This window comes from Pelophylax lessonae (assembly GCF_965119305.1).
Source record: "Pelophylax lessonae genome assembly, chromosome: 13".
NCBI lineage: Eukaryota > Metazoa > Chordata > Amphibia > Anura > Ranidae > Pelophylax > Pelophylax lessonae.
In genome coordinates this window covers 205855423-205880817 of record NC_138780.1, presented here as the reverse complement: position 1 = coordinate 205880817, position 25395 = coordinate 205855423, and the positions used below count along the sequence as shown (strand labels likewise).

The following is a 25395-nucleotide window of genomic DNA, read 5'->3' as shown; positions in this document are numbered from 1 at the left end:
CTTTTTGTTAATGTTTTCTAGAATATCCTCATCTGCATTGCTGACAAATGTTGGTGGTTTATAGAGCTCAGTAGCTCAAGCTGAGATTTACACCAGTGAATAAGTCTGAGCAGTGACTCCTCCCCTTTTCTCTGTATGGCTCCCTCTGAGGTTTTAATCAGAGACCGAGTGGCTGATAGAAGGTAACAGCTGCCGTGTTCTCTGGGAATCCTTTGTCTTAGGTGTATTAAATTTATAAACAAAGAGTTCATCTAGGAAGTAAAAATAGATACAAAGCATCGGTTTGATCGCCGCCTCCCTCCCCCGATCATCGTGAGAAGACCCGCCTGCTTATGTAAACAAAGCAGGCGGATATTCTCTGTGACAGGCAGAGACAGATCACAGGATTCAGCATAGCTGAACCTGCAATCTGTGTCTGTGTCACAAAACCCCCCTCCCCCCCACACGTCAGTAATCATGAGGCATACATTTAACCCCTTGATCACCAACAGTGTTAACCCCTTCCCTACCAGTGTCATTATTACAGTGACAGTGCATATGTATAACACTGATTACTGTAGTAATGTCACTGGTCCCCCCAAAAGTGTCAAACATGTCAGTTAGGGGTCCGATCTGTCCTCCGCAATGTTGCAGTCCTGCAGATCGCCTCCATTACTAGTAAAAAAAAACCAATAAAAATGACATAAATCTTTCCCGTAGTTTGTATGCGCGATAACTTTTATGCAAACCAATCAAAATACGCTTATTACGATTTTCTTTTTTACCAAAAATATGTAGCAGAAAACAAATTGGCCTAAAATGCTACAAATATTTAGAATTGAAATTTTTTTGGGGGGGAATATTATATAGCAGAATGTGAATTTTTTTTTTTTTTTTTTAATTTTTTTTTTGATCACTTTTATTCCTATTACAAGGAATATAAACATCCCTTGTAATATAAATAAGCAGGACAGGTCTTCTTTAACTACTTTAAGACCGGAAGACCCCCCCCCCCCCTAATGACCAGGCCATATTTTGCGATTCGGCACTGCGTTACTTTATCGGACAATTGCGCGGTCGTGCGACGCTGTACCCAAATAAAATTGATGTCCTTTTTTTCCCCACAAATAGAGATTTCTTTTGGTGGTATTTGAGCGCCTCTGCAATTTTTTATTTTTTTTGCGCTATAAAGAAAAAGAGCGACAATTCTGAAGAAAAAAAAACATATTTTTCACTTTCTGCTATATAACATTCCCAATTAAAAAAAAAATAAAAATCCAAATTTTTCATCATTTTAGGCCAATTTGTTTTCTGTTACATATTTTTTGGAAAAAAAAAAATCGCAATAAGCGTATTTTGATTGGTTTGCGCAAAAGTTATCGTGTTTACTAACCAGGGGAAAGATATTTATGTCTTTTTTTTTTTTTTTTACTAGTAATGGCGGCGATCTGCGATTTTTAGCGGGACTGCGACATTGCGGCGGACAGATCGGACCCCTGACTGACATTTTTGACACTTTTGCGGGGACCAGTGACATTACTACAGTAATCAGTGCTAAAAAAATATGCACTGTCACTGTACTAATGACACTGGCAGGGAAGGGGTTAACCCTGTGGTGATCAAAGGGTTAAATGTAAGTCTAGGGGGTCTTTTCTAACTGTGGGGGGGGGCGCTTGTGAAATGACCATAGAGACATGTGATCCTATATAGAAGGAGCTCTGTGATCATTCCAGGGAGAAGAACAGTCAGCTGTGTTTACAACATCCGACCGTCCTTCTCTGTGTGGGGGGAGCGATCGCGGGTGCCCGGTGGCAATGGTGGCCGCTGGTCTCGTGGCCCCCCCCCCCCCCCGGCACCATGCACACGTTGTTTGCGCAGCCGAACCAGTCTGCTGCAGTAAAACTGCGGTGGGCAAGTGGTTAAAAAAAGGAAATAATATTGACCTCAGAGCATTAGCAGAGAATAGGGAAGGACGATCCCCGCACAGCAAGCTGGCCAATCGCTGTCACAGCCTGACTATAGACAGAGCTGCACAGTCCAGCATTTCTCAGCAGGCAGGTATTGCACCAATGTTACGGCCGGTCTGTAGGGGACACAAAGGCTTTATGTTGAAGGGGTTTCCTCTCTGTCCCCGGTTACAGATTATTTGGAGTATGGCGTGGATTCTCCGGTGAAAGCCATTATCAGACGCTTCGAGACTCTGTCCCTAACCAATGAGAATCTGGTGAATAATCTGACGGTCCTCGCCGATGAGCACGAGAGCGCGCAGTACAGCCTGGAGACGCTAAAGAGGCAACACGACACAGCAAAACTGGTAATCATACGGCCCGCCCACTTCCACTATCAGTAATGTCTACCTTCCTGGCAATGATGTCAGCTGCTTTCTTTCTCTCCAGAAGGTTAGTGCCATGTTTGTTCAGGCATCATCCGGGGTCACCGCCTGCTTTCTGATCTGAGATGCCGGCTCAGAGAGGACACAATCATGTAAATCCTGGTGCAGTGTTCCCAAATGTCTGACACCGATCAGCTCCCTACTGCAGCCTCTCACCATGCTACAAAGTTACACTGTACAGTGTGAACACTGGGGGAGGGGAGACTGAGGAAATGCTTCCCCCTGCCTGCAGCAGACTGATGACATCATCTCAGCCCAGACAATGTTTCTGATTGGAGCTCAGAGATCACATGTAATGAATGTATATTGGAAGAGGTCAGTGATTGGCTCATCACACCTGCCTGGAGCAGTCACTATTGCTTCCCCAGAGATAAGTTTAGCACAGGGGGTGTCTGGCAGCGCCCCCCATAGGTATTCCTATATATATGACGTGACTCCTCATAGTGTATCTGTAGCCACATTTTATTTCTAATTTTGGATGAGGCTGGGAAGGGTTAGAACCCCGCCAGCTTTTTATTTCTGTCTGTATCCCCGCTAGAGAAAGTCACCAGCCACCATCATTGTTACCAGGACAGTAAGTGATGGGAAATCGGAAAGATTTCAGGTGTCACCAAACAGGAAGTGGGAAGAATTTTGCAATGGGGACACCTGTTCCAGTGACAATTCACCTCACTTTGGAGAGATTTCCTATTACTTCCTGTTGAGTCTGATGGATGGGGGCAAGGAAGGGAAGATAACTGCAGACTGAACTTCAGCCAACTGCATAAATTGGGCACCAGGAAAGCTGGGGTGTCACTCCCTGCTGCTGCAGATGTGTTACATAGTTACATAGTAGATGAGGTTGAATAAAGACAATAGTCCATCCAGTTCCCCCTGTGTAGGTGTGTGTGGCTGTAATCATCTCACATAGCCCTGAATGTTCTGATCCTTGAGATGTAAGTCTAAGAGTCTTTTGAAAGCCACCATACTTCCCGCAGAAACCACCTCTTGTGGTAGACAATTCCACAATCTTGTAGCCCTAACAGTAAAGAACCCCCCACGTTGCCTGAGGTTAAAACGCTTCTCCTCTAATCGCATTGTATGCCCCCGAGTCCTCATGCATTCCCTTCGACTGAACAGCTTTTTTTCTAAGCTGAGATCCCCATTGAGATATTTATAAATTGCTATCATGTCCCCCCTCAGGCGTCTCTTCTCCAGGGAGAATAAATCGAGCGATTGCAGACGCTCTTCGTAATTAAGGTCCTCCAATCCCCTAATCAGTTTAGTTGCCCTTCTCTGGACTCTCTCCAGCTCCAACACATCCCTCCTGAGGACTGGCGACCAGAACTGGACAGAATACTCCAGATGCGGTAGGACCAGAGTTTTATAAAGTGGAAGGATTATAGTCTTATCTCTGGAATACATCCCTTTCTTTATGCATGCTAACATTCTGTTGGCTTTGGCAGCTGCCGCTTGACATTGCATGCTGTTGCCTAGTCTATCATCAACCAAGACTCCCAGATCCTTCTCCATTTTTGATTCCCCCAAGGGTTCCCCCCCCCTAATGTGTATTGTGCTTTTATGTTTTTAGTCCCCAAGTGCAAAACCTTACACTTCTCCACATTAAACCTCATTTGCCATGTCGTTGCCCACTCCGTTATTTTGTCCAGGTCATTCTGTAGGATATCTGCTTCATGCTGTGCAGTTATTGCCCTGGCCAATTTTGTGTCATCTGCAAAAACTGATATCGAACTACAGATCCCTTCCTCATGTGTGTCCATGGCGGCAGGAGGTTGTGTGCTGGGAGTGCATTCATTATGAACTCACCCACAAGCCACTGACAGACTTTTGTTCTGATTGGGAGCCAGCAGGACAGGCTTCTGATCATGTGACCGACCACTGTGGTAGCCAATCACAGCGCTCACATCCTACAGAAGCCACGCCATCTCCTGAGCATTAAAGCCCAATTAAAGGGGCACCAGGAGGTGGCGCTGAGGGGTTAAAGTGGTAGTAAAGCTCAGACATAAAATCTGAGCAAAGCACATCCCTCTATAGTGTGTACTTGTTCCATTCCAGAGCACTAAGTGTAATTTCTGTCTGCTACCTCCTTCCTCTGCTATCTGCATGAGTCTCCTCCCTCTGCAAGAGTCTCCTCCTCCCCTCTCCTTCCTCTCTCCTCTGCAGGAGTCTCCTCCCCTCCCCTTCCTCCTGAGGAAGCCATGCAGATAGAGGAAGGAGGGAGGGGAGGGGAAGTCTCCTGAGAAAGCCATATTATCGTGGTGAAACATGTAGAGCTGACACCAAGTGCCCTTTTGCATTTTTATATGCTTTTAAATGTTTGTCATTTTTCTCTCATTAAAAAGCTTCATAGATTTTATTTAATCGAGTTTTTCTCCATCAATTGGATTTGTATGTTATTTATGCACCATTAGTCTCGGTTCACACTAGGTCGCTCCGACTTCGGGGGGCGACCTGTGAAGTCCCGTGCACCGCGACTTTGGCGCGACTTGCACGGACTTCATATAATGAATGTCTATGCAAGTCGCTCCGAAGTCACCCCGAAGTAGTACAGGACCCTTTTTCTAAGTCGGAGCGACTTGTGTCGCTCCTATTAGAACGGGTCCTGTAGCGCTGCATGGACCGTGACAGACCACGACTTGTCAGGCTGACAAGTCACCTGACAAGTCGCGGTAGTGTGAATGGACTCCTAAAGTCCCAAAAGATCCCTATTTATACTTTGTATTTACAATTGGGGATGTGGTGCAATTCTTTCCTATCCTCCAGCAAAAAATCTTATATTATCCAACTAAAGGGGTGCCAGGAGGTGGCGCTGAGGGGTTAAAGTGGTGGCAAAGCTCAGACATTAAAACTCAGTAAAGCATATCCCTCTATAGTGTGTACTTGTTCCGGTCCAGAGCACTGAGTGTCATTTCTGTCTGCTGCCTCCTTCCTCTGCTATCTGCATGAGTCTCCTCCCCTCTCCTTTCTCTGCAGGAGTCTCCTCCCCTCCCCTTCCTCTGCTATCTGCACGAGTCTCTTCCCTTCCCCTCCCCTCCTCTCCTTCCTCCGCTATCTGCATAAGTCTCTTCCCTCCCCCTCCCCTCTTCTTCCTCCCTCCTCTTTCCTCCGCTATCTGCATGAGTCTCCTCCCTCCCCCTCCCCTCTCCTTCCTCTGCTATCTGCATGAGTCTCCTCCCTCCCCCTCCCCTCCCCTTCCTCTGCTATCTGCACGAGTCTCTTCCCTTCCCCTCCCCTCCTCTCCTTCCTCTGCTATCTGCATGAGTCTCCTCCCTCCCCCTCCCCTCTCCTTCCTCCCTCCTCTTTCCTCCGCTATCTGCATAAGTCTCTTCCCTCCCCCTCCCCTCTTCTTCCTCCCTCCTCTTTCCTCCGCTATCTGCATGAGTCTCCTCCCTCCCCCTCCCCTCTCCTTCCTCTGCTATCTGCATGAGTCTCCTCCCTCCCCCTCCCCTCTCCTTCCTCCCTCCTCTTTCCTCCGCTATCTGCATGAGTCTCTTCCCTCCCCCTCCCCTCTTCTTCCTCCCTCCTCCTTCCTCTGCTATCTGCATGAGTCTCTTCCCTCCCCCTCCCCTTCTTTCTCCTCATTCCTCCTCTATCTGCATGAGTCTCTTCCCTTCCTCTCCCCTCTCCTTCCTCTGCTATCTGCATGAGGCTCTTCCCTTCCCTTCCCTTCCCCTCCTCTCCTTCATCTTTCCTCTACTATCTGCATGAGTCTCTTCCCTTCCCCTCCCCTCCGCTCCTCTCCTTCCTCCCTCCTCTGCTATCTGCATAAGTCCCCCCCACCTCCTTCTGCCCCCCCCCCTCCTTCCTTCTTCTGTCTCCTCCCCCCTTGCTCCTCCCCTCTCCTTCCTCTGCTATCTGCATGAGTCTCCCCTCCTCCCCTTTCCCTCCTTCTTCCCTCTCCTCCCCCCTCTTTCCTCCATCCTCCCCTCTCCCCCCTCTGCTATATACATGAGTCACTTCTGACAAGTTTTCCTGACACCAAGAGAAAAATGGTGACAGGGGAGGGAACTCCAGCACACAGCCTGTGATTGACGCCTCAGCTCTGTTCCTGTGTGCTGTGTGAAGGGGGGTGTGTCCCTTCCCTCCAATCAGCTCTCACTGAGCTTTGCAGGGTGTAACTTCAGCTCTCTGCCTTATTTTTTTCTGAACTCTCAGACAAGCTTTATACATTTAGCCATTTGAATGGCCGAACAGAAGAGGAGGCGGCAGATATACAGGTACAGCTTATGTAGGAGGATTTGTTTAATCTCTGGGTATCAGCTGAGGCCAGTCACTTCTGACAGTCTATGCCGACATCAGGAAATCCAGGGAGATTACCCCTCAAGAGCACAGCAGGTGATTGACGGCCTTAACTGTGCATTTTTCCCTATGAGATGGTGTAGAGGGGGGTGTGTCCATTCCCTCCACTCAGGTCTCAGATTGCTCCCTGATCTATGTTGGGTAGTGTGTGACATCAGATCCCTGTCTACTGGAGCTCAGACAAGATGTGTAAATTTAGCACTTTGTAAGGTTGTAGAGAAGAGAAGATTGCAGATAAACAGGTACAACTTACAATATCTGACAAAAGTGAGTACACCTCTCAAATTTTTGTAAATATTTTATTCTATCTTTTCATGTGACCACACTGAAGAAATGAGACTTTGCTACAATGTAAAGTAGTGAGTGTACAGCTTGTATAACAGTGTAAATTTACTGTCCCCTCAAAATAACTCAACACACAGCCATTAATGTCTAAACCGCTGGCAACAAAAGTCAGTACACCCCTAAGTGACAATGTCCAAATTGGGCCCAAAGTGTCAATATTTTGTGTGGCCACCATTATTTTCCAGCACTGCCTTAACCCTCTTGGGCATGGAGTTCACCAGAGCTTCACAGGTTGTCACTGGAGTCCTCTTCCCCTCCTCCATGATGACATCACAGAGCTGGTGGATGTTAGAGACCTTGCACTCCTCCACCTTCCATTTGAGGATGTCCCACAGATGCTCAATAGGGTTTAGGTCTGGAGAAATGCTTGGCCAGTCCATCACCTTTACCCTCAGCTTCTTTAGCAAGGCAGTGGTGGTCTTGGAGGTGTTTGGGGTCGTTATGTTGGAATATTGCCCTGCCCCCCAGTCTCTGAAGGGAGGGGATCATGCTCTGCTTCAGTATGTCACAGTACATGTTGGCATTCATGGTTCCCTCAATGAACTGTAGCTTCCCAGTGCCGGCAGCACTCATGCAGCCCCAGACCATGACACTCCCACCACCATGCTTGACTGTAGGGAAGACACACTTGTCTTTGTACTCCTCACCTGGTTGCCGCCACACACGCCTGACACCATCTGAACCAAATAAGTTTATCTTGGTCTCATCAGACCACAGGAGATGGTTCCAGTAATCCATGTCCTTAGTCTGCTTGTCTTCAGCAAACTGTTTGCAGGCTTTCTTGTGCATCATCTTTAGAAGAGGCTTCCTTCTGGGATGACAGCCATGCAGACCAATTTGATGCAGTGTGCGGCGTATGGTCTGAGCACTGACAGGCTGACCCCCCACCCCTTCAACCTCTGCCGCAATGCTGGCAGCACTCATACGTTTATTTCCCAAAAACAACCTCTGGATATGATGCTGAGCACGGCACTCATCTTCTTTGGTGGACCATGGTGAGGCCTGTTCTGAGTGGAACCTGTCCTGTTATACCGCTGTATGGTCTTGGCCACTGTGCTGCAGCTCAGTTTCAGGGTCTTGCCAATCTTTTTATAGCCTAGGCCATCTTTATGTAGAGCAACAATTCTTTTTTTCAGATCCTCAGAGAGTTCTTTGCCATGAGGTGCCATGATGAACTTCCAGTGACCAGTATGAGAGAGTGAGAGCGATAACACCAAATTTAACACACCTGCTCCCCATTCACACCTGAGACCTTGTAACACTAACGAGTCACATGACACCGGGGAGGGAAAATTGCTAATTGGGCCCAATTTGGAGATGGTCACTTAGGGGTGTACTCACTTTTGTTGCCAGCGGTTTAGACATTAATGGCTGTGTGTTGAGTTATTTTGAGGGGACAGCAAATTTACACTGTTATACAAGCTGTACACTCACTACTTTACATTGTAGCAAAGTGTCATTTCTTCAGTGTTGTCACATGAAAAGATAGAATAAAATATTTACAAAAATGGGAGGGTGTACTTACTTTTGTGAGATACTGTATATATATAGCTACTTTTGTGGGATACTGTATGTAGGAAGAATTGTTTCATCTCTGTGTATCCCCTGAGGTCAGTCACTTCACTGGGGATAATGAAGGGTTTACAACCACTTTAAGGTGCTGTAAATTCGGTTGTTCCTCTGCAGGACACTGCGGCTGCACCCGGCCCCCTCCGCAGGTGTTTGTTGCCATGAAGTGAGCAGGCGGAACGCCGCGATAATTGCTTCTTTTGTTGAGGAATTCCGCTCTGAGAGTTGAGCAATCTGTGTGCTGACAATTAAAGGATTACCCGGCGCTGGCGTGGAATTAGACGCCGCCTGTTTCACGATTTATTACTGGATACAAATGTAATTGAATTCTTGATACACGGTTACAGCGGGGACAATGGGGAATGGAAACAGTTTCTCTCCTGCGGCTTCCGAACACCCGGGGAGCTGGAGGACAATGTGACTGGAAAATGGCCCCGGGAGTCACCCGATCCGTGTTGTCACCTCTGGTCACATACAATGTATGAAAGGAGCACACCCAGAAAATGGTTATTATAAGAAACATCTTTCATTAACTGTATAGAGGCGGATTTATAATGCAGCGAAAATGTGTGTATGAATAAATTCCTGACTTGTCACATTGTACAGCAACAATGTCTTTTTTTGTTTTTTTCTTAAAAAAGCTCCACCTTTTAAAAAGGTGTCTTTGAGCTTTTGTCAGTGACTTTACTTTTATTTATATACATAATATACTGCTCAAAAAAATGTAAGGAACAATTTTTAATCGGAGTATAGCATGAAGTCAACTAAACTCCTGGGATATTGATCTGGTCAGTTAAGTAGCAGAGGGGGTTGTTAATCAGTTTCAGCTGCTTTGGTGTTTATGAATATAACAGGTGCACTAGATGGGCAACAATGAGGCAACCTCCAAAACAGGAATGGTTTTACAGGTGGAGGCCACTGAGATTTTCTTTCCCTACTCATCTTTTCTGACTGTTTGTCTCTAGTTTAGCATTTGGCTGGGGTCAGTGTCACTACTGGTAGCATGAGGCCATACCTGGACCCTATAGAGGGGGTCAGTGCCACTACTGGTAGTATGAGGCCATACCTGGACCCTATAGAGGGGGTCAGTGCCACTACTGGTAGTATGAGGTCATACCTGGACCCTATAGAGGGGATCAGTGCCACTACTGGTAGCATGAGGCCATACCTGGACCCTATAGAGGGGGTCAGTGCCACTACTGGTAGTATGAGGCCATACCTGGACCCTATAGAGGGGGTCAGTGCCACTACTGGTAGCATGAGGCCATACCTGGACCCTATAGAGGGGGTCAGTGTCACTACTGGTAGTATGAGGCCATACCTGGACCCTATAGAGGGGGGGTCAGTGTCACTACTGGTAGGATGAGGCCATACCTGGACCCTATAGAGGGGGTCAGTGTCACTACTGGTAGTATGAGGCAATACCTGGACCTTATAGAGGGGGTCAGTGTCACTACTGGTAGTATGAGGAGATACCTGGACCCTATAGAGGGGGTCAGTGTCACTACTGGTAGTATGAGGCCATACCTGGACCCTATAGAAGGGGTCAGTGTCACTACTGGTAGGATGAGGCCATACCTGGACCCTATAGAGGGGGTCAGTGTCACTACTGGTAGTATGAGGCCATACCTGGACCCTATAGAGGGGGGTCGGTGTCACTACTGGTAGGATGAGGCCATACCTGGACCCTATAGAGGTTGCACAGGCAGTCCAACTCCTCCAGGATGGCACATCAATACGTGCCATTGCCAGAAGATTTGCTGTGTCTCCCAGCACAGTCTCAGGAGCATGGAGGAGATTCCAGGAGACAGGCAGTTACTCTAGGAGAGTTGGACAGGGCTGTAGAAGGTCCTTAACCCATCAGCAGGACCGGTATCTGCTCCTTTGAGCAAGGAGGAACAGGATGAGGACTGCCAGAGCCCTACAAAATGACCTCCAGCAGACACTGATGTGAATGTCTCTGACCAAACAATCAGAAACAGACTTCATGAGGGTGGCCTGAGGGCCCGACGTCCTCTAGTGGGCCCTGTGCTCACTGCCCGCCATGGAGCTGGATTGGCATTCGCCATTGAACCCCAGAATTGGCAGCTCCACCACTGGCGTCCTGTGCTTTTCACAGATCAGAGCAGGTTCACCCTGAGCACATGTGACAGACGTGAAAGGGTTAGGAGCCGCAAGGTCCTCTTTAGCGGTGTAGTGGTGAACGGCGTGCGTTCCACTGACCGGATCTGCGTTCCAAGCCGACCAAACAACAAAAGCGGAAGTGATGCGGTGCGCACTCTACATGTTTCGTCGTACTGATACTCCCGATGACGTCAGTACGACGAAACATGTAGAGTGCGCACCGCATCACTTCCGCTTTTGTTGTTTGGTCAGCTTGGAACGCAGATCCGGTCGGTGGAACGCACGCCGTTCACCACTACACCGCTAAAGAGGACCTTGCGGCTCCTAAGCCATATGAATGAGAGTTACAGCTGCTATTTATGTGAGTACCTGTTTTTACCTTTGATGCAATAAAGACTGTTAAGCGATATTTCAGTATTGGAAGCATCTTTTTATATACATGTCCTGGGATGGCTTTTATGGAGTACTAAAGCTGGGATATCCTTACCAATACGCCAAAGAATTGTGACCCGGGGAATTGGAGCAATTAAAGTGGACCAGGTGACCGGACCCCTCTTCCTTGGGAGCGATCCCTAAAATATCGACCTGTGCTCTACCCCTGTGCGGGGAGTTTTTTCTGGTAAGCTCGGTATTTTACTAGAAAGGGGAGCACCGGACCCTCTGAACAGGGGAGCACCGTATTTTCTTACCCTATAATTATCCACCCCGCGGCACCAGGGATATTGGCACCTTATTATAACTGTGGACTGTTAAATTTATATGCGCTTCTGAGGACTATTTTGTGCATTTTTTTGTGCATTTTTTTACCACATATTCCTGCGCATTTCTTCCATTGGCACGCCATTGCTTTGGAGGCATCTTATATAAGGACACATATCCACATTTAAGTTTTTTGTATTTTATATATTCTTTTTTTCTCTTTCCACCACCATTCTTATTGGTGCACCCCACTGTTTTTCTGGGTACCCCATTGGGTACTCTGCCCCCTTTTTTTTTTTTTGGGGATTGAGACCACTGCAGATCACTTTTTTGAGCACCTCGCACTTCGGCCACCTAGGCCACTTTAACCAATATTTTTGAATCATCTTTTTTACTTTTTTATTACTATTTTATTGGTTTGGCTTTGCACTTTATAGAGTATTTATTGTACTATAATTTATTGGGCTCATTTTTTTCAATTTGCACACCTACACATTTAATATCTTGGTGGCACAAGCATTTTTTCCTTCTCTCTATAGTGGTGCTTGCCACCTGTGTTGCACTATTTATTAAACGTCACTACCTCACCCTCACTCGAAGGGCACTATTTATATAATTTTTATAAAAGGTGTATTATGTTTTATATTTACGCTACAGTATAGATTTTATGCACACATATTGTTGTCCTTTATAGGAAACGTTTTTATACCATACCATTGAATTTCACCTTCCTTTTAACCATCTGAGAATCAGTATACCACGTATTTATTTGTATATCTATTGCTTTGTATTTCCTGTTTTTTCCTATTTATTGTAAATCATATCTGTGATATTTACACCCAGTATCTCCCAGTATTGATACAAGCACTTTTTTCACTTTACACATATATTGGCAGCGCCAAGCACTTCCCTTTTCTTCCACATAGTCTGATTATTATTATTATTATTATTATTATTATTATTATTATTCTTATTCAGGATTTAAATAATAATAGTAATAATAAATATAAACCCGGAATATTATTATTACTAATTCTGTTATTAATATACAGAATTTATATGATAATAATAACTCTGAATAATAATAAAAATAATAGTGACTTTGCTTTTATTTATATACAAAATATACTGTACATAAACAGATATATATTTTGTATTGAGCTACAGTTCCATTTGTTTTATTTGGCTGTTAATATACATTCATGGTTCTAATCTAGATTATTGCCACTATATGGCGGTTCGGTGGGTTTTTATTCACCTTCATTGTTATTATTATTAATATTATTTAGGATTATTGTTGCTATTATTATAATACTGGGCTTATATTATACAAGGTCTTAGTAATAATATAAACCCTGAATATTATTATTATTAATACTATTATTAATATACAGGATTTATATAATAATAATAACAATCACCCTGAATAATATTAAGTATTATAGTTATTAATAAAAATATTATTATACAGGATTAATATTATTATATTACAGGATTTATATAGCACTGTTTGCTGAGTGCTTGACATTATAAAGGGAGACTGTACAGTTACAATATAATTCAATACAAGAGGGTTTGAAGGGCTCAGTTCCAAGGAGCTTACAATCTAATAGCATGAAAGGATTTGTGGGTTTCATTTAAATGAACACTGCTCTACATGATAAAATAATTATCTTTATTAATGATGGTATGTGAAAAAAGAGACCTACCTAGTCTCCATGAATAAGCCCCTTTTGAGTGAAATGCGTTGGAAGAGGTGAATGAGAGGCGGGATTGTGCAGTGGATCTGTATGACCTGAAGGAAGTTTGTAAGCACTGTGACATCATCAGTGGGCGGTCATTTTCTGTTGGGCATACTTTTGTAGAGCAGAGACTTCCTCCAGGGTGGGCACCTGATGCAGACCAGGAGATTAGGGAGGAGTGAGCGTTTCTGCAGTTGTACGGAAAGGAAGTCTTAAAAGTCGGACATCACAGCAAAACCCTGTAAGGAGGTGTATGACAGCCTTAGCGTGGGTCCCATCCAGGCCACACCCCTGTGCTTTGACTCCACCCCTGGGGAGGTGTTCAATAGTCCCTCCCTAGGTTGCCAATGTCACTCCTCCATAGATACAGTGCAGCGAGTGTGAGTTGTCACCCCAGGACAGGAAGTGTTACTGGCAGGATCATCGGGTGAAAATAAAGCAAAAAAAACCCTGAAGAATAAAATGAATGCAGCCACAGCTAAGGACTGGCAAGCTGCAATCAGTTTTGTTTCTGGGTTTAGATACAATTTAACCCCATTTGTGTCCCCAGACAATGACCAGCGAGCTGTCCCAGCTGCAGTTGGACTATGACCGGCTACAGGAGAAGAGCAAACAGCTGGAACTGACCTTTAACCTGGAGAAGAGCCAGTTCAGGAACCAGGTAAATCTGTGGGGGATTAAAGCAGAACTCCGGGATAGGCAAATATTATCTAAATATGAGAGGCGTGTGTACTCTTACCTGAAACCTGGGGGTCTACTTATAAAAACTTTGCCATGGGAATGTCTCAGCATTTACACCGCCCCCACCAATAATCCCTGTATGTGTCTAATATGTGCATTACCTATAATCGTCAGCTCCATCTGGTTGCCATAATGCAGCATTTTCCTAACATACAGAAATCAGGAAAATACCGCATTATGGCCACTAGATGGAGCTGGAAATACACAAATTTGACTGAGGTTAGGAGGGGTTGTTTCCAGAACATTTGCTCAGCTTTAAGTGTCATTATGAGTGTAATGGATGGAGGAGGGGCGGGGTTAGTGATGTTTTGTGATTGAATTAATTTCCATTCTCTTCAATCCGCAGAGTGTGGAGATTGGGAGCCTGCTATTGGCTGTGATTAACCTGGCTGAGCAGTGCCAGATGAAGCATTATGGACCTCTGGCTGAAGTCGACCTCAACGAGAAACTGGACATGGTCAAAGTAAGGGCCGAATAATATACTGAGCATTGCTGCTTCTTATTATTAGGACTTTCGTTTTAATGTCAAGGCTGAAAATAAAACCCTGACCTCCATACAAATCCTAATACTGACCTCCATACAGACCTCCATACAGACCTCCATACAGACCTCCATACAAATCTCCATACAAATCTCCATACAAATCTCCATACAGACCTCCATACAAATCTCCATACAGACCTCCATACAGACCTCCATACAGACCTCCATACAAATCTCCATACAGACCTCCATACAAATCTCCATACAAATCTCCATACAAATCTCCATACAGACCTCCATACAGACCTCCATACAGACCTCCATACAAACCTCCATACAGACCTCCATACAGACCTCCATACAAATCTCCATACAAACCTCCATACAGACCTCCATACAAACCTCCATACAGACCTCCATACAGACCCCCATACAAATCTTCATTTCACACTCCTTATCCCTGCACTCCCTGCGTTACTCACTCCTGACCCCTGCATTCTCTGCATTACACACTCCTGTCCCCTGCGTTTTCTGCCCTACACACTCCTGACCCCTGCATTCCCTGTGTTACACACTCCTGTCCCCTGCATTCCCTGTGTTACACACTCCTGACCCCTGCACTCCCTGTGTTACACACTCCTGTCCCCTGCACTCTCTGCCTTACACACTCCTGACCCCTGCACTCCCTGCGTTACACACTCCTGACCCCTGCACTCTCTCTACGTTACATACTCCTGACCCCTGCGCTTTTAGTTACACACTCCTGACCCCTGCACTCCCTGCCTTACACACTCCTGACCCCTGCACTCCCTGCGTTACACACTCCTGACCCCTGCATTCCCTGTGTTACATACTCCTGACCCCTTGCGCTTTTTGTGTTACACACTCCTGACCCCTGCACTCCCTGCGTTACACACTCCTGAATAAAATGTGCATGGAGGCTGGTACAGGCGCTACCTATAAATATGGCTCAAAATCGCAGAGTCATCATATAGAGTGATATAAAGTGCCAATAATTAATAGTGAAATAGGTAGGTATACAGTGGGTACGGAAAGTATTCCGACCCCCTTAAATTTTTCACTCTTTGTTATATTGCAGCCATTTGCTAAAATCATTTAAGTTCATTCTTCTTCCTCATGAATGTACACATAGCACCCCATACTGACAGAAAAACACAGAATTGTTGACATTGTTGCAGATTTATTAAAAAAGAAAAACTGAAATATCACATGGTCCTAAGTATTCAGACCCTTTGCTGTGACACTCATATATTTAACTCAGGTGCTTTCCATTTCTTCTGATCATCCTTGAGATGGTTCTACACCTTCATTTGAGTCCAGCTGTGTTTGATTATACTGATTGGACTTGATTAGGAAAGCCACACACCTGTCTATATAAGACCTTCCAGATCACAATGCATGTCAGAGCAAATGAGAATCATGAGGTCAAAGGAACTGCCTGAAGAGCTCAGAGACAGAATTGTGGCAAGGCACAGATCTGGCCAAGGTTACAAAAAAGATTTCTGCTTCACTTAAGGTTCCTAAGAGCACAGTGGGCTCCATAATCCTCAAATGGAAGACGTTTGGGACGACCAGAACCCTTCCTAGAGCTGGCCGTCCGGCCAAACTGTGCTATCGGGGGAGAAGAGCCTTGGTGAGAGAGGTAAAGAAGAACCCAAAGATCACTGTGGCTGAGCTCCAGAGATGCAGTCAGGAGATGGGAGAAAGTTGTAGAAAGTCAACCATCACTGCAGCCCTCCACCAGTCGGGGCTTTATGGCAGAGTGGCCCGACGGAAGCCTCTCCTCAGTGTAAGACACATGAAAGCCCTCATGGAGTTTGCTAAAAAACACCTGAAGGACTCCAAGATGGTGAGAAATAAGATTCTCTGGTCTGATGAGACCAAAATAGAATTTTTTGGCCTTAATTCTAAGCGGTATGTGTGGAGAAAACCAGGCACTGCTCATCACCTGTCCAATACAGTCCCAACAGTGAAGCATGGTGGTGGCAGCATCATGCTGTGGGGGTGTTTTTCAGCTGCAGGGACAGGACGACTGGTTGCAATCGAGGGAAAGATGAATGCGGCCAAGTACAGGGATATCCTGGACAAAACCTTCTCCAGAGTGCTCTGGACCTCAGACTGGGCCGAAGGTTTACCTTCCAACAAGACAATGACCCTAAGCACACAGCTAAAATAACGAAGGAGTGGCTTCACAACAACTCCGTGACTGTTCTTAAATGGCCCAGCCAGAGCCCTGACTTAAACCCAATTGAGCATCTCTGGAGAGACCTAAAAATGGCTGTCCACCAACGTTTACCATCCAACCTGACAGAACTGGAGAGGATCTGCAAGGAGGAATGGCAGAGGATCCCCAAATCCAGGTGTGAAAGACTTGTTGCATCTTTCCCAAAAAGACTCCTGGCTGTATTAGATCAAAAGGGGGCTTCTACTAAATACTGAGCAAAGGGTCTGAATACTTAGGACCATGTGATATTTCAGTTTTTCTTTTTTAATAAATCTGCAACAATGTCAACAATTCTGTGTTTTTCTGTCAGTATGGGGTGCTATGTGTACATTCATGAGGAAGAAGAATGAACTTAAATGGTTTTAGCAAATGGCTGCAATATAACAAAGAGTGAAACATGTAAGGGGGTCTGAATACTTTCCGTACCCACTGTATCTCACAGTGCCACCCACCTGATACTCAGTATATGCGGGTGTGATGTTGTGAGTCAATGAAAGTGCAATGATCAATAATGAAGAGTGCTCAAATATAAAATCACTTTATTGAAGAAATTAAAGTGAAAATGTTAAGGTAAGTGCACATAAACACAAACAAAGGGCAATTCCCAAAAGGGGTGTAAATAATTCCTCCAAAATAGTGTGTGAAAGATAAGTCACTTAGTGGTGATAAAATAAAATGGTGAGCTTTTTTTATCACAAACTCAAATAGGTGTCAAAAAATGCCATCAAGAAATAAAACCTCAATTTAAAACCAAAAGTGAAAATGTGAAATGAAACCAAAAAGGAAGAGAAAGGCGTGTGTACATCCGTGTTCACCACTAGATGGCACACTTGCAATATGACCTGTATATGGGCAGACAGGCTGATACAGCTCTGGGGTTTTTCTCCACTTCTGATGGGCTAAGGATTAGTGATCCTGGTGATCATAAACTTTACACATTCTGCTGAGCTAAAAGATCAACGACACCATGAACAATGCTCTTAATTATAAAAAAAAAAAAAAATTGATTGCAATGGTTAATGATGAAAGGGGAGCAGTGCTTCCTCTCTCATCATTAACCATTGCAATCTATTTATTTATTTATTTTATAATTAAGAGCATTGTTCATGGTGTCGTTGATCTTTTAGCTCAGCAGAATGTGTAAAGTTTATGATCACCAGGATCACTAATCTTTAGCCCATCAGAAGTGGAGAAAAACCCCAGAGCTGTATCAACCTGTCTGCCCATATACAGGTCGTATTGCAAGTGTGCCATCTAGTGGTGAACACGGATGTACACACGCCTTTCTCTTCCTTTTTGGTTTCATTTCACATTTTCACTTTTGGTTTTAAATTGAGGTTTTATTTCTTGATGGCATTTTTTGACACCTATTTGAGTTTGTGATAAAAAAAGCTCACCATTTTATTTTATCACCACTAAGTGACTTATCTTTCACACACTATTTTGGAGGAATTATTTACACCCCTTTTGGGAATTGCCCTTTGTTTGTGTTTATGTGCACTTACCTTAACATTTTCACTTTAATTTCTTCAATAAAGTGATTTTATATTTGAGCACTCTTCATTATTGATCATTGCACTTTCATTGACTCACAACATCACACCCGCATATACTGAGTATCAGTTGGGTGGCACTGTGAGATATACCTACCTATTTCACTATTAATTATTGGCACTTTATATCACTCTATGTGATGACTCTGGGATTTTGAGCCATATTTATAGGTAGCGCCTGTACCAGCCTCCACGCACATTTTATTCACATTTTACCCTTGCATCCCAGGGGTCGGTTGGTGGCAGCTTACACCTAATTTTATAGCATTTTATATTTTTTTATATCTTTTATATATTTATTTAAACTTCATAGCGCTGGTCACCTCTATTTGTTACACACGCCTGACCCCTGCACTCCCTGCATTACACACTCCTGACCCCTGCACTTTCTGTGTTACACACTCCTGACCCCTGCGCTTTCTGTGTTACACACTCCTGACCCCTGCTCTTTCTGAGTTACACACTCCTGACCCCTGCACTCCCTGCGTTACACACTCCTGACCCCTGCGTTACACACTCCTGACCCCTGCGCTTTCTTCGTTACACACTCCTGACCCCTGCACTCTCTCTACGTTACATACTCCTGACCCCTGCACTCCCTGTGTTACACACTCCTGACCCCTGCGTTACACACTCCTGACCCCTGCGCTTTCTTCGTTACACACTCCTGACCCCTGCGCTTTCTGCGTTACACACTCCTGACCCCTGCACTCTCTACGTTACACACTCCTGACCCCTGCACTCTCCCTACGTTACATACTCCTGACCCCTGCGCTTTTAGTTACACACTCCTGACCCCTGCGCTTTTAGTTACACACTCCTGACCCCTGCACTCAATGCGTTACACACTCCTGACCCCTGCGCTGAGTTACACACTCCTGACCCCTGCACTCTATGTACAATATATACACCTGAAGGTAGCCTTGGTGCAGAAAAATAGATGTATTGGAAGAGTTTCATTTTAAAATATAATTGTGATTTGTAAGTGTCCATTTTATTTAGCCGTGCCCCTGTAAGCCCCTCCCACTAATAGCAGCATTTGGCCACGCCCACCATCCTGTATCACATTTCAATCATTAAAATAATATATTTTGCATGGTGGTGGGGGGATGGGGGGTGTCCCCGGGTGACACATATCCTGGGTACGCCTCTGTTGGCGGGTAAAACTCTTTCTGTATCTCGGCATGTAGCTCTTTCCAGAACTTCTTCTTCCTGTGGACTTCTTTGGATCTCACATCCGATACATTGTAACATTCAGTCTCCCCTCCTCCATATTTCCAGGAATACATTCTGGAGAAGATCCAGATCGAACGTCTGGCCAAGAAGCCCTACGAAGAGCTCCAGGTATTGTCCAATCCGGAGGAATATCTGAGGAGACAGAAGAAGGCGGCCAACAAGGAGTCCCAGAAGAAGAAAGGTCCCAAGAGGGCGATCTCTGCCCAGAACTGATATCCTAATAGGAGGAATCCCCTGCCGGCTTCTTCTACCTCTGAGACCTCTGTGGCACCACTGGGGCCGACATCTCCCCTCCATAAGCCGTAGCGCTGCCTTCAGGCTAGGTTCATACCCATTCACTGAAAAGCGATCCACATGTAAGGCGGGTCTTCATCGTTGGATGAATTTGGCACCAAAGCTCAAGTCCCTACCCCCGCTCCAGCCCTGCTAAAACACTCCACTTCACCCGGCCTCCTGCCCTGTCTGGGGCCTACATGTGCTGGTCATATCCTCATAGGTGGGGGGGAGTGGTTGGCTCCCCACCTGAAAGACCTCATTTTCTATAATCATTAATCAGCCACTATTCTGGTACAGAGACACCTAGTGGCAATTTAGCTAACTGCGCCTGCCTACAAACGGTGGAGCGCTTATCAGGGTGCGACAAAGCAGTCGCTGTCAGGTGTTCAGGGGGGGGTGATCCCGCCGCCTCCTGAATGCCAAGCGGCAATTTTTACGATGGGGCTAATGTGCGTCAAGCACAGGCCAAGCATTTGGCTCCAGGTTACGGTGCAGCCTCATTGATTTGAATGGCATCGCAGCCACCGCATGTGAACAGCCCCCCCTCCGGCTGTATTGTAGACTATAGGTAGGTGATCAGGGGATGGTAAGACTGTAATTCAACCATCTGTTATTAAATCCCCCCCCCCCCCTGGATGCCCATGCGAGAGAGGCCAAAATCAGTGCTAACTTCATTACTGATTATTCTTATTATGCTGATTTTTTTATTCATCTTTTTTTTATATTTTGTATTTGTTGTTTTGTATCTCTATTTCAGCTCCCTTCACATCTGAGCATTTTTTACTGCGTTTGCCGGAATGCAGAAATGCATTACGACCCATACAGGCTGCTTTCACGTTAAAGAAACGCATCAAATACGCATTTCCAGTCAGTTTTCTGGTTTCCTGACTGGTGAAACACGGACATGTGACTCAAAACACAGGAAAAGCGCTGCGTTTCTGACGCATTTTCCAATCATTCGATTCCAAAAATGCAGCAAGCGGGACTTTGAAAAAAATGCAACTGATGTGAAGAGTTCCATAAGATTTTTACCCTCAGTTTACATCTGTGCATGTGGCTGACAAATACTCTGTCATGCAACAATGTATCCAAATTCATTTGAGATCATAGCCCTTTGTTATGAACGCTCCGACCCCGCCCCCCCACCCCAAACTCTGACATTGGGAAATAATAATCTAATAATAGCATTGGTTGACTATAATGAACATTTTCAGTCTTCTTTCACTACCTGGTGAGGTGTGGGCCTGGTACAATCATGTAGCCAGTGAAGTCGGAACTCTTGTTTCAGCTCAGCGACTCAATCCGGGATTTTGTTTTTACATTTAAAGTGACCCCGTCCCCTGCCTAGGCAGCTGTGCACACCGGGAGGGCAAAGTGTCTGCAAAATGCTTGTGAAGACAAACCTGTACTTACCTGCTGATTGGACTCCGCCCCCGGATGCCTGCTGATTGGACTCCGCCCCCGGATGCCTGCTGATTGGACTCCGCCCCCGGATGCCTGCTGATTGGACTCCGCCCCCCCGGGTGCCTGCTGATTGGACTCCGCCCCCGGATGCCTGCTGATTGGACTCCGCCCCCCAGATGCCTGCTGATTGAACTCCGCCCCCGGATGCCTGCTGATTGGACTCCGCCCCCCGGATGCCTGCTGATTGGACTCCGCCCCCGGATGCCTGCTGATTGGACTCCGCCCCCCGGATGCCTGCTGATTGGACTCCGCCCCCGGATGCCTGCTGATTGGACTCCGCCCCACGGATGCCTGCTGATTGGACTCCGCCCCCGGATGCTTGCTGATTGGACTCCGCCCCCGGATGCCTGCTGATTGGACTCCGCCCCACGGATGCCTGCTGATTGGACTCCGCCCCCCGGATGCCTGCTGATTGGACTCCGCCCCTGGATGTCTGCTGATTGGACTCCGCCCCCGGATGCCTGCTGATTGGACTCCGCCCCCGGATGCCTGCTGATTGGACTCCGCCCCCCGGATGCCTGCTGATTGGACTCCGCCCCCGGATGCCTGCTGATTGGACTCCACCCCACGGATGCCTGCTGATTGGACTCCGCCCCCGGATGCCTGCTGATTGGACTCCGCCCCACGGATGCCTGCTGATTGGACTCCGCCCCACGGATGCCTGCTGATTGGACTCCGCCCCTGGATGTCTGCTGATTGGACTCCGCCCCCGGATGCCTACTGATTGGACTCTGCCCCCGGATGCTGTTTCTTTAAAAATCTCACTGTATTTAAACTGTAAATATTTTGTAAATTGTAATATAAATAAACATAAAAACTGATCAGAACATTCTCATTATTTATCTACCTGGATGATCTGTTTATCAATAAACTTGAATCTGCCCCATTCCTCTCCCCCTCATCCACATCCTAACATATATATATATATATATACACACACAGTATCTCACAAAAGTAAGTACACCCCTCACATATCTGTAAATATTTTATTCTATCTTTTCATGTGACAACACTGAAGAAATGAGACTTTGCTACAATGTAAAGTAGTGAGTGTACAGCTTGTATAACAGTGTAAATTTACTGTCCCCTCAAAATAACTCAACACACAGCCATTAATGTCTAAACCGCTGGCAACAAAAGTGAGTACACCCCTAAGTGACAATGTCCAAATTGGGCCCAATTAGCCATTTTCCCTCCCCCGGTGTCATGTGACTCGTTAGTGTTACAAGGTCTCAGGTGTGAATGGGGGGCAGGTGTGTTACATTTGGTGTTATTGCTCTCACTCTCTCATTCTGGTCACTGGAAGTTCAATATGGCTCCTCATGGCAAAGAACTCTGAGGATCTGAAAAAAAAGAATTGTTGCTCTACATAAAGATGGCCCCCCCCCCTCTCGTCTCCCTCCCCCTCTCTCGTCTCCCTCCCCCTCTCTCGTCTCCCCCCCCCTCTCTCTTTCTCGTTTCTCTCCCGCCTCTCTTGTCTTTACCTGCTCTCTCTCTCTCGTCTTTCCCCCCCTCTGATCTCTCTTCCCCTCTCTCTCTCGTCTCTCCCCCCCCCCGATCTCTCTCCCCCCTCTCTCTCTCTTTCGTCTCCCCCCCCCTGATCTCTCTCCCCTCCTCTCTCTCTCTCGTCTCCCCCCCCCGATCTCTCTCTCCCCTCCTCTCTCTCTCGTCTCCCCCCCCTGATCTCTCTCCCCTCCTCTCTCTCTCTCGTCTCCCCCCCCTGATCTCTCTCCCCCTCTCTCTCTCTCTCGTCTCTCCCCCCCTCTCTCTCGTCTCTCCCCTCTCTCTCTCTCCCCCTTCTCTCTCTCTCGTCTCTCCCTCCTCGTCTCTCTCCCCCATCTCTCTATCCTCTTTCTCCACCCCTCTCTCTCATCTCCCCCCCCTCTCTGATCTCTCTCCCCCCTCTCGTCTCTTTCCCCATCTCTCTACCCCCCCTCGTCTCTCTCCCCCCCTCTCTCCTCTTTCTCCACCCCTCTCTCTCGTCTCTCTCCCCCCTCTCTCTCTCTCATATCTCTGTTGTCTCTCTTTCTCTCCTCTTTCTCCCCCCCTCTCTCTCCCCCCCTCTGATCTCTCCCCCCCTCTCTCTTTAGTCTCCCCCCCTGATCTCTCTCCCCTCCTCTCTCTCTCTCGTCTCCCCCCCCTGATCTCTCTCCCATCCTCTCTCTCTCGTCTCCCCCCCGATCTCTCTCTCCCCCTCTCTCTCTCTCTTGTCTCTCCCCCCCTCTCTCTCTCGTCTCTCCCCTCTCTCTCTCTCTCTCCCCCTTCTCTCTCTCTCGTCTCTCCCCCCTCGTCTCTCCCCATCTCTCTATCCTCTTTCTCCACCCCTCTCTTTCATCTCCCCCCCCTCTCTGATCTCTCTCCCCCCTCTCGTCTCTTTCCCCCATCTCTCTATCCCCCCCTCGTCTCTCTCCACCCCTCTCTCTCCTCTTTCTCCACCCCTCTCTCTCGTCTCTCTCCCCCCTCTCTCTCTCATATCTCTGTTGTCTCTCTTTCTCTCCTCTTTCTCCCCCCTCTCTCTCTCCCCCCCCTCTGATCTCTCCCCCCTCTCTCTTTAGTTCCCCCCTGATCTCTCTCCCCCTCTCTCTCTCTCCCCCCGCTCTGATCTCTCTCCCCCTCTCTCTCTCTCCCCCCGCTCTGATCTCTCTCCCCCCTCTCTCTCTCCTCCCCTCTCTCTCTCGTCTCCCCCCCCTGATCTCTCTCTCGTCTCTCCCCCCCCCCTCTCTCTCGTCTCTCCCCCCTCTCTGATCTCTCTCTCCCCCTCTCTCGTCTCCCCCCCTGATCTCTCTCCCCCTTTCTCTCTCGTCTCCCCCCCTGATCTCTCTCCCCCTTCTCTCTCTCATCTCTCCCCCCTCGTCTTTCTCTCCCCCCTCTCTCTCGTCTCTCCCCCATCGTCTCTCTCCCCCCTCTCTCTCGTCTCTCCCCCATCGTCTCTCTCCCCCCTCTCTCTCTCCTCCCTCTCTCTCTCCTCTCTCCCCCATCGTCTCTCTCCCCCCTCTCTCTCTCCTCTTTCTCCTTCCCTCTCTCTCGTCTCTCTCCCCCATCTCTCTCGTCTCTCTCCCCCATCTCTCTCTCTCATATCTCTGTTGTCTCTCTTATCCCCCCCCTCTCAAGGGGCGATCAAGGGGTTAACTTTGCTCCTAGGGAGTGCTTTCTAACTGTGGGGGGAGTGGGTGCACTGGAGGAAAAGAGAGATCTGTGTTACAGCTTAGCTGATCCCTCTCTTCCTCTGTGACAGAACGGCGGTCTGCCTTGTTTCTATAGCACGCTCTGATTGGCTCCTGTTGTGTCCAATCACAGTGAGAGCAGCGCTACCACGGGGCGCCGCCCCCGACATCTCGTGCACAAAGAAATCTCTATTTGTGGAAAAAAGGACATCAATTGTATTTGGGTACAGCGTCGCACAACCGCGCAATTGTCCATTAAAGTAAAGCAGTGCCGAATCGCGAAAAACTGGCCTGGTCATTAAGGGGGAAATTCTTCCGGTCCAGAAGTGGTTACGGTGCGTTTTTAAGCTTTTTACCCCATTCCAGTACAGTCCAGTGCAGAGAAAATGCAGCGCGTTCTATTTATTTTCTGGAACTGACCGCACTGGTGGGAGCTTTCCCATTGGGAACCATATAACCTACTATCCATGCGTTTTTGATGCAGAAAAAAAACGCACTGCACTGCATGTGGTGTGAAGTGGCCCCTAAGGTTAAGAAAAAAGAGGGGGGAGGGGGGAATGCACTGCAATGCATCAAAAACATGCGTGCAGAAAAGCATCCGGAACGCATCCAGACTGCATCTTTATGGTGTGAACTGGTCCTTGGTGCGTTTCCGTGCATTTCGGTGCGTTTTTGATGCGTTTTACCCCATTCCAGTACAGTCCAGTGCAGGAAAAATGCAGCATCTTCTACCTTTTTCTAGAACCGACCGCACTGGTGTGAACTATGCCGGCCCTTATGGTTTCCAATGGCGAAGCTCCCACCAGTGCCGTCATTTCCAGAAATAGAAAAAAGTAGAAGATGCTGCATTGTTTTCTGCTCTGGACTGTACTGGAATGGGGTTAAACGCATCAAAAACGCACCGAACCCCAGGAGGGTGGGGAAAAAACCATCAGGGAATGCATCAAAAACACACCAGAAAGTGTTAATAATGTGCATGCGGAAACACATCCAGAACGGATCTGGGGTGCGTTTTTGTGGTGTGAACGGGTCTGAATGCGATTTTGATGCAGGAAAAAAAACGCACTGGGCTGCATGTGATGT

The 25395-nt window shown here is 46.9% G+C and overlaps 1 protein-coding gene across 1 annotated transcript in view; it reads left to right on the top strand.

Annotated features, from left to right (window-relative positions):
• Positions 1–19637, top strand: part of LOC309569784 (coiled-coil domain-containing protein 42 homolog) — a 35354-nt gene extending 15717 nt beyond the window's left edge. The window contains exons 6-9 of the mRNA XM_082275785.1: positions 2121–2293; positions 13700–13810; positions 14237–14353; positions 19454–19637. Coding sequence (XP_082131911.1) covers positions 2121–2293; positions 13700–13810; positions 14237–14353; positions 19454–19621 — 569 coding nt within the window. The 3' untranslated portion in view covers positions 19622–19637. The remainder of the gene's footprint in view (positions 1–2120; positions 2294–13699; positions 13811–14236; positions 14354–19453) is intronic.
• The last annotated feature ends 5758 nt before the right edge of the window (positions 19638–25395 follow it).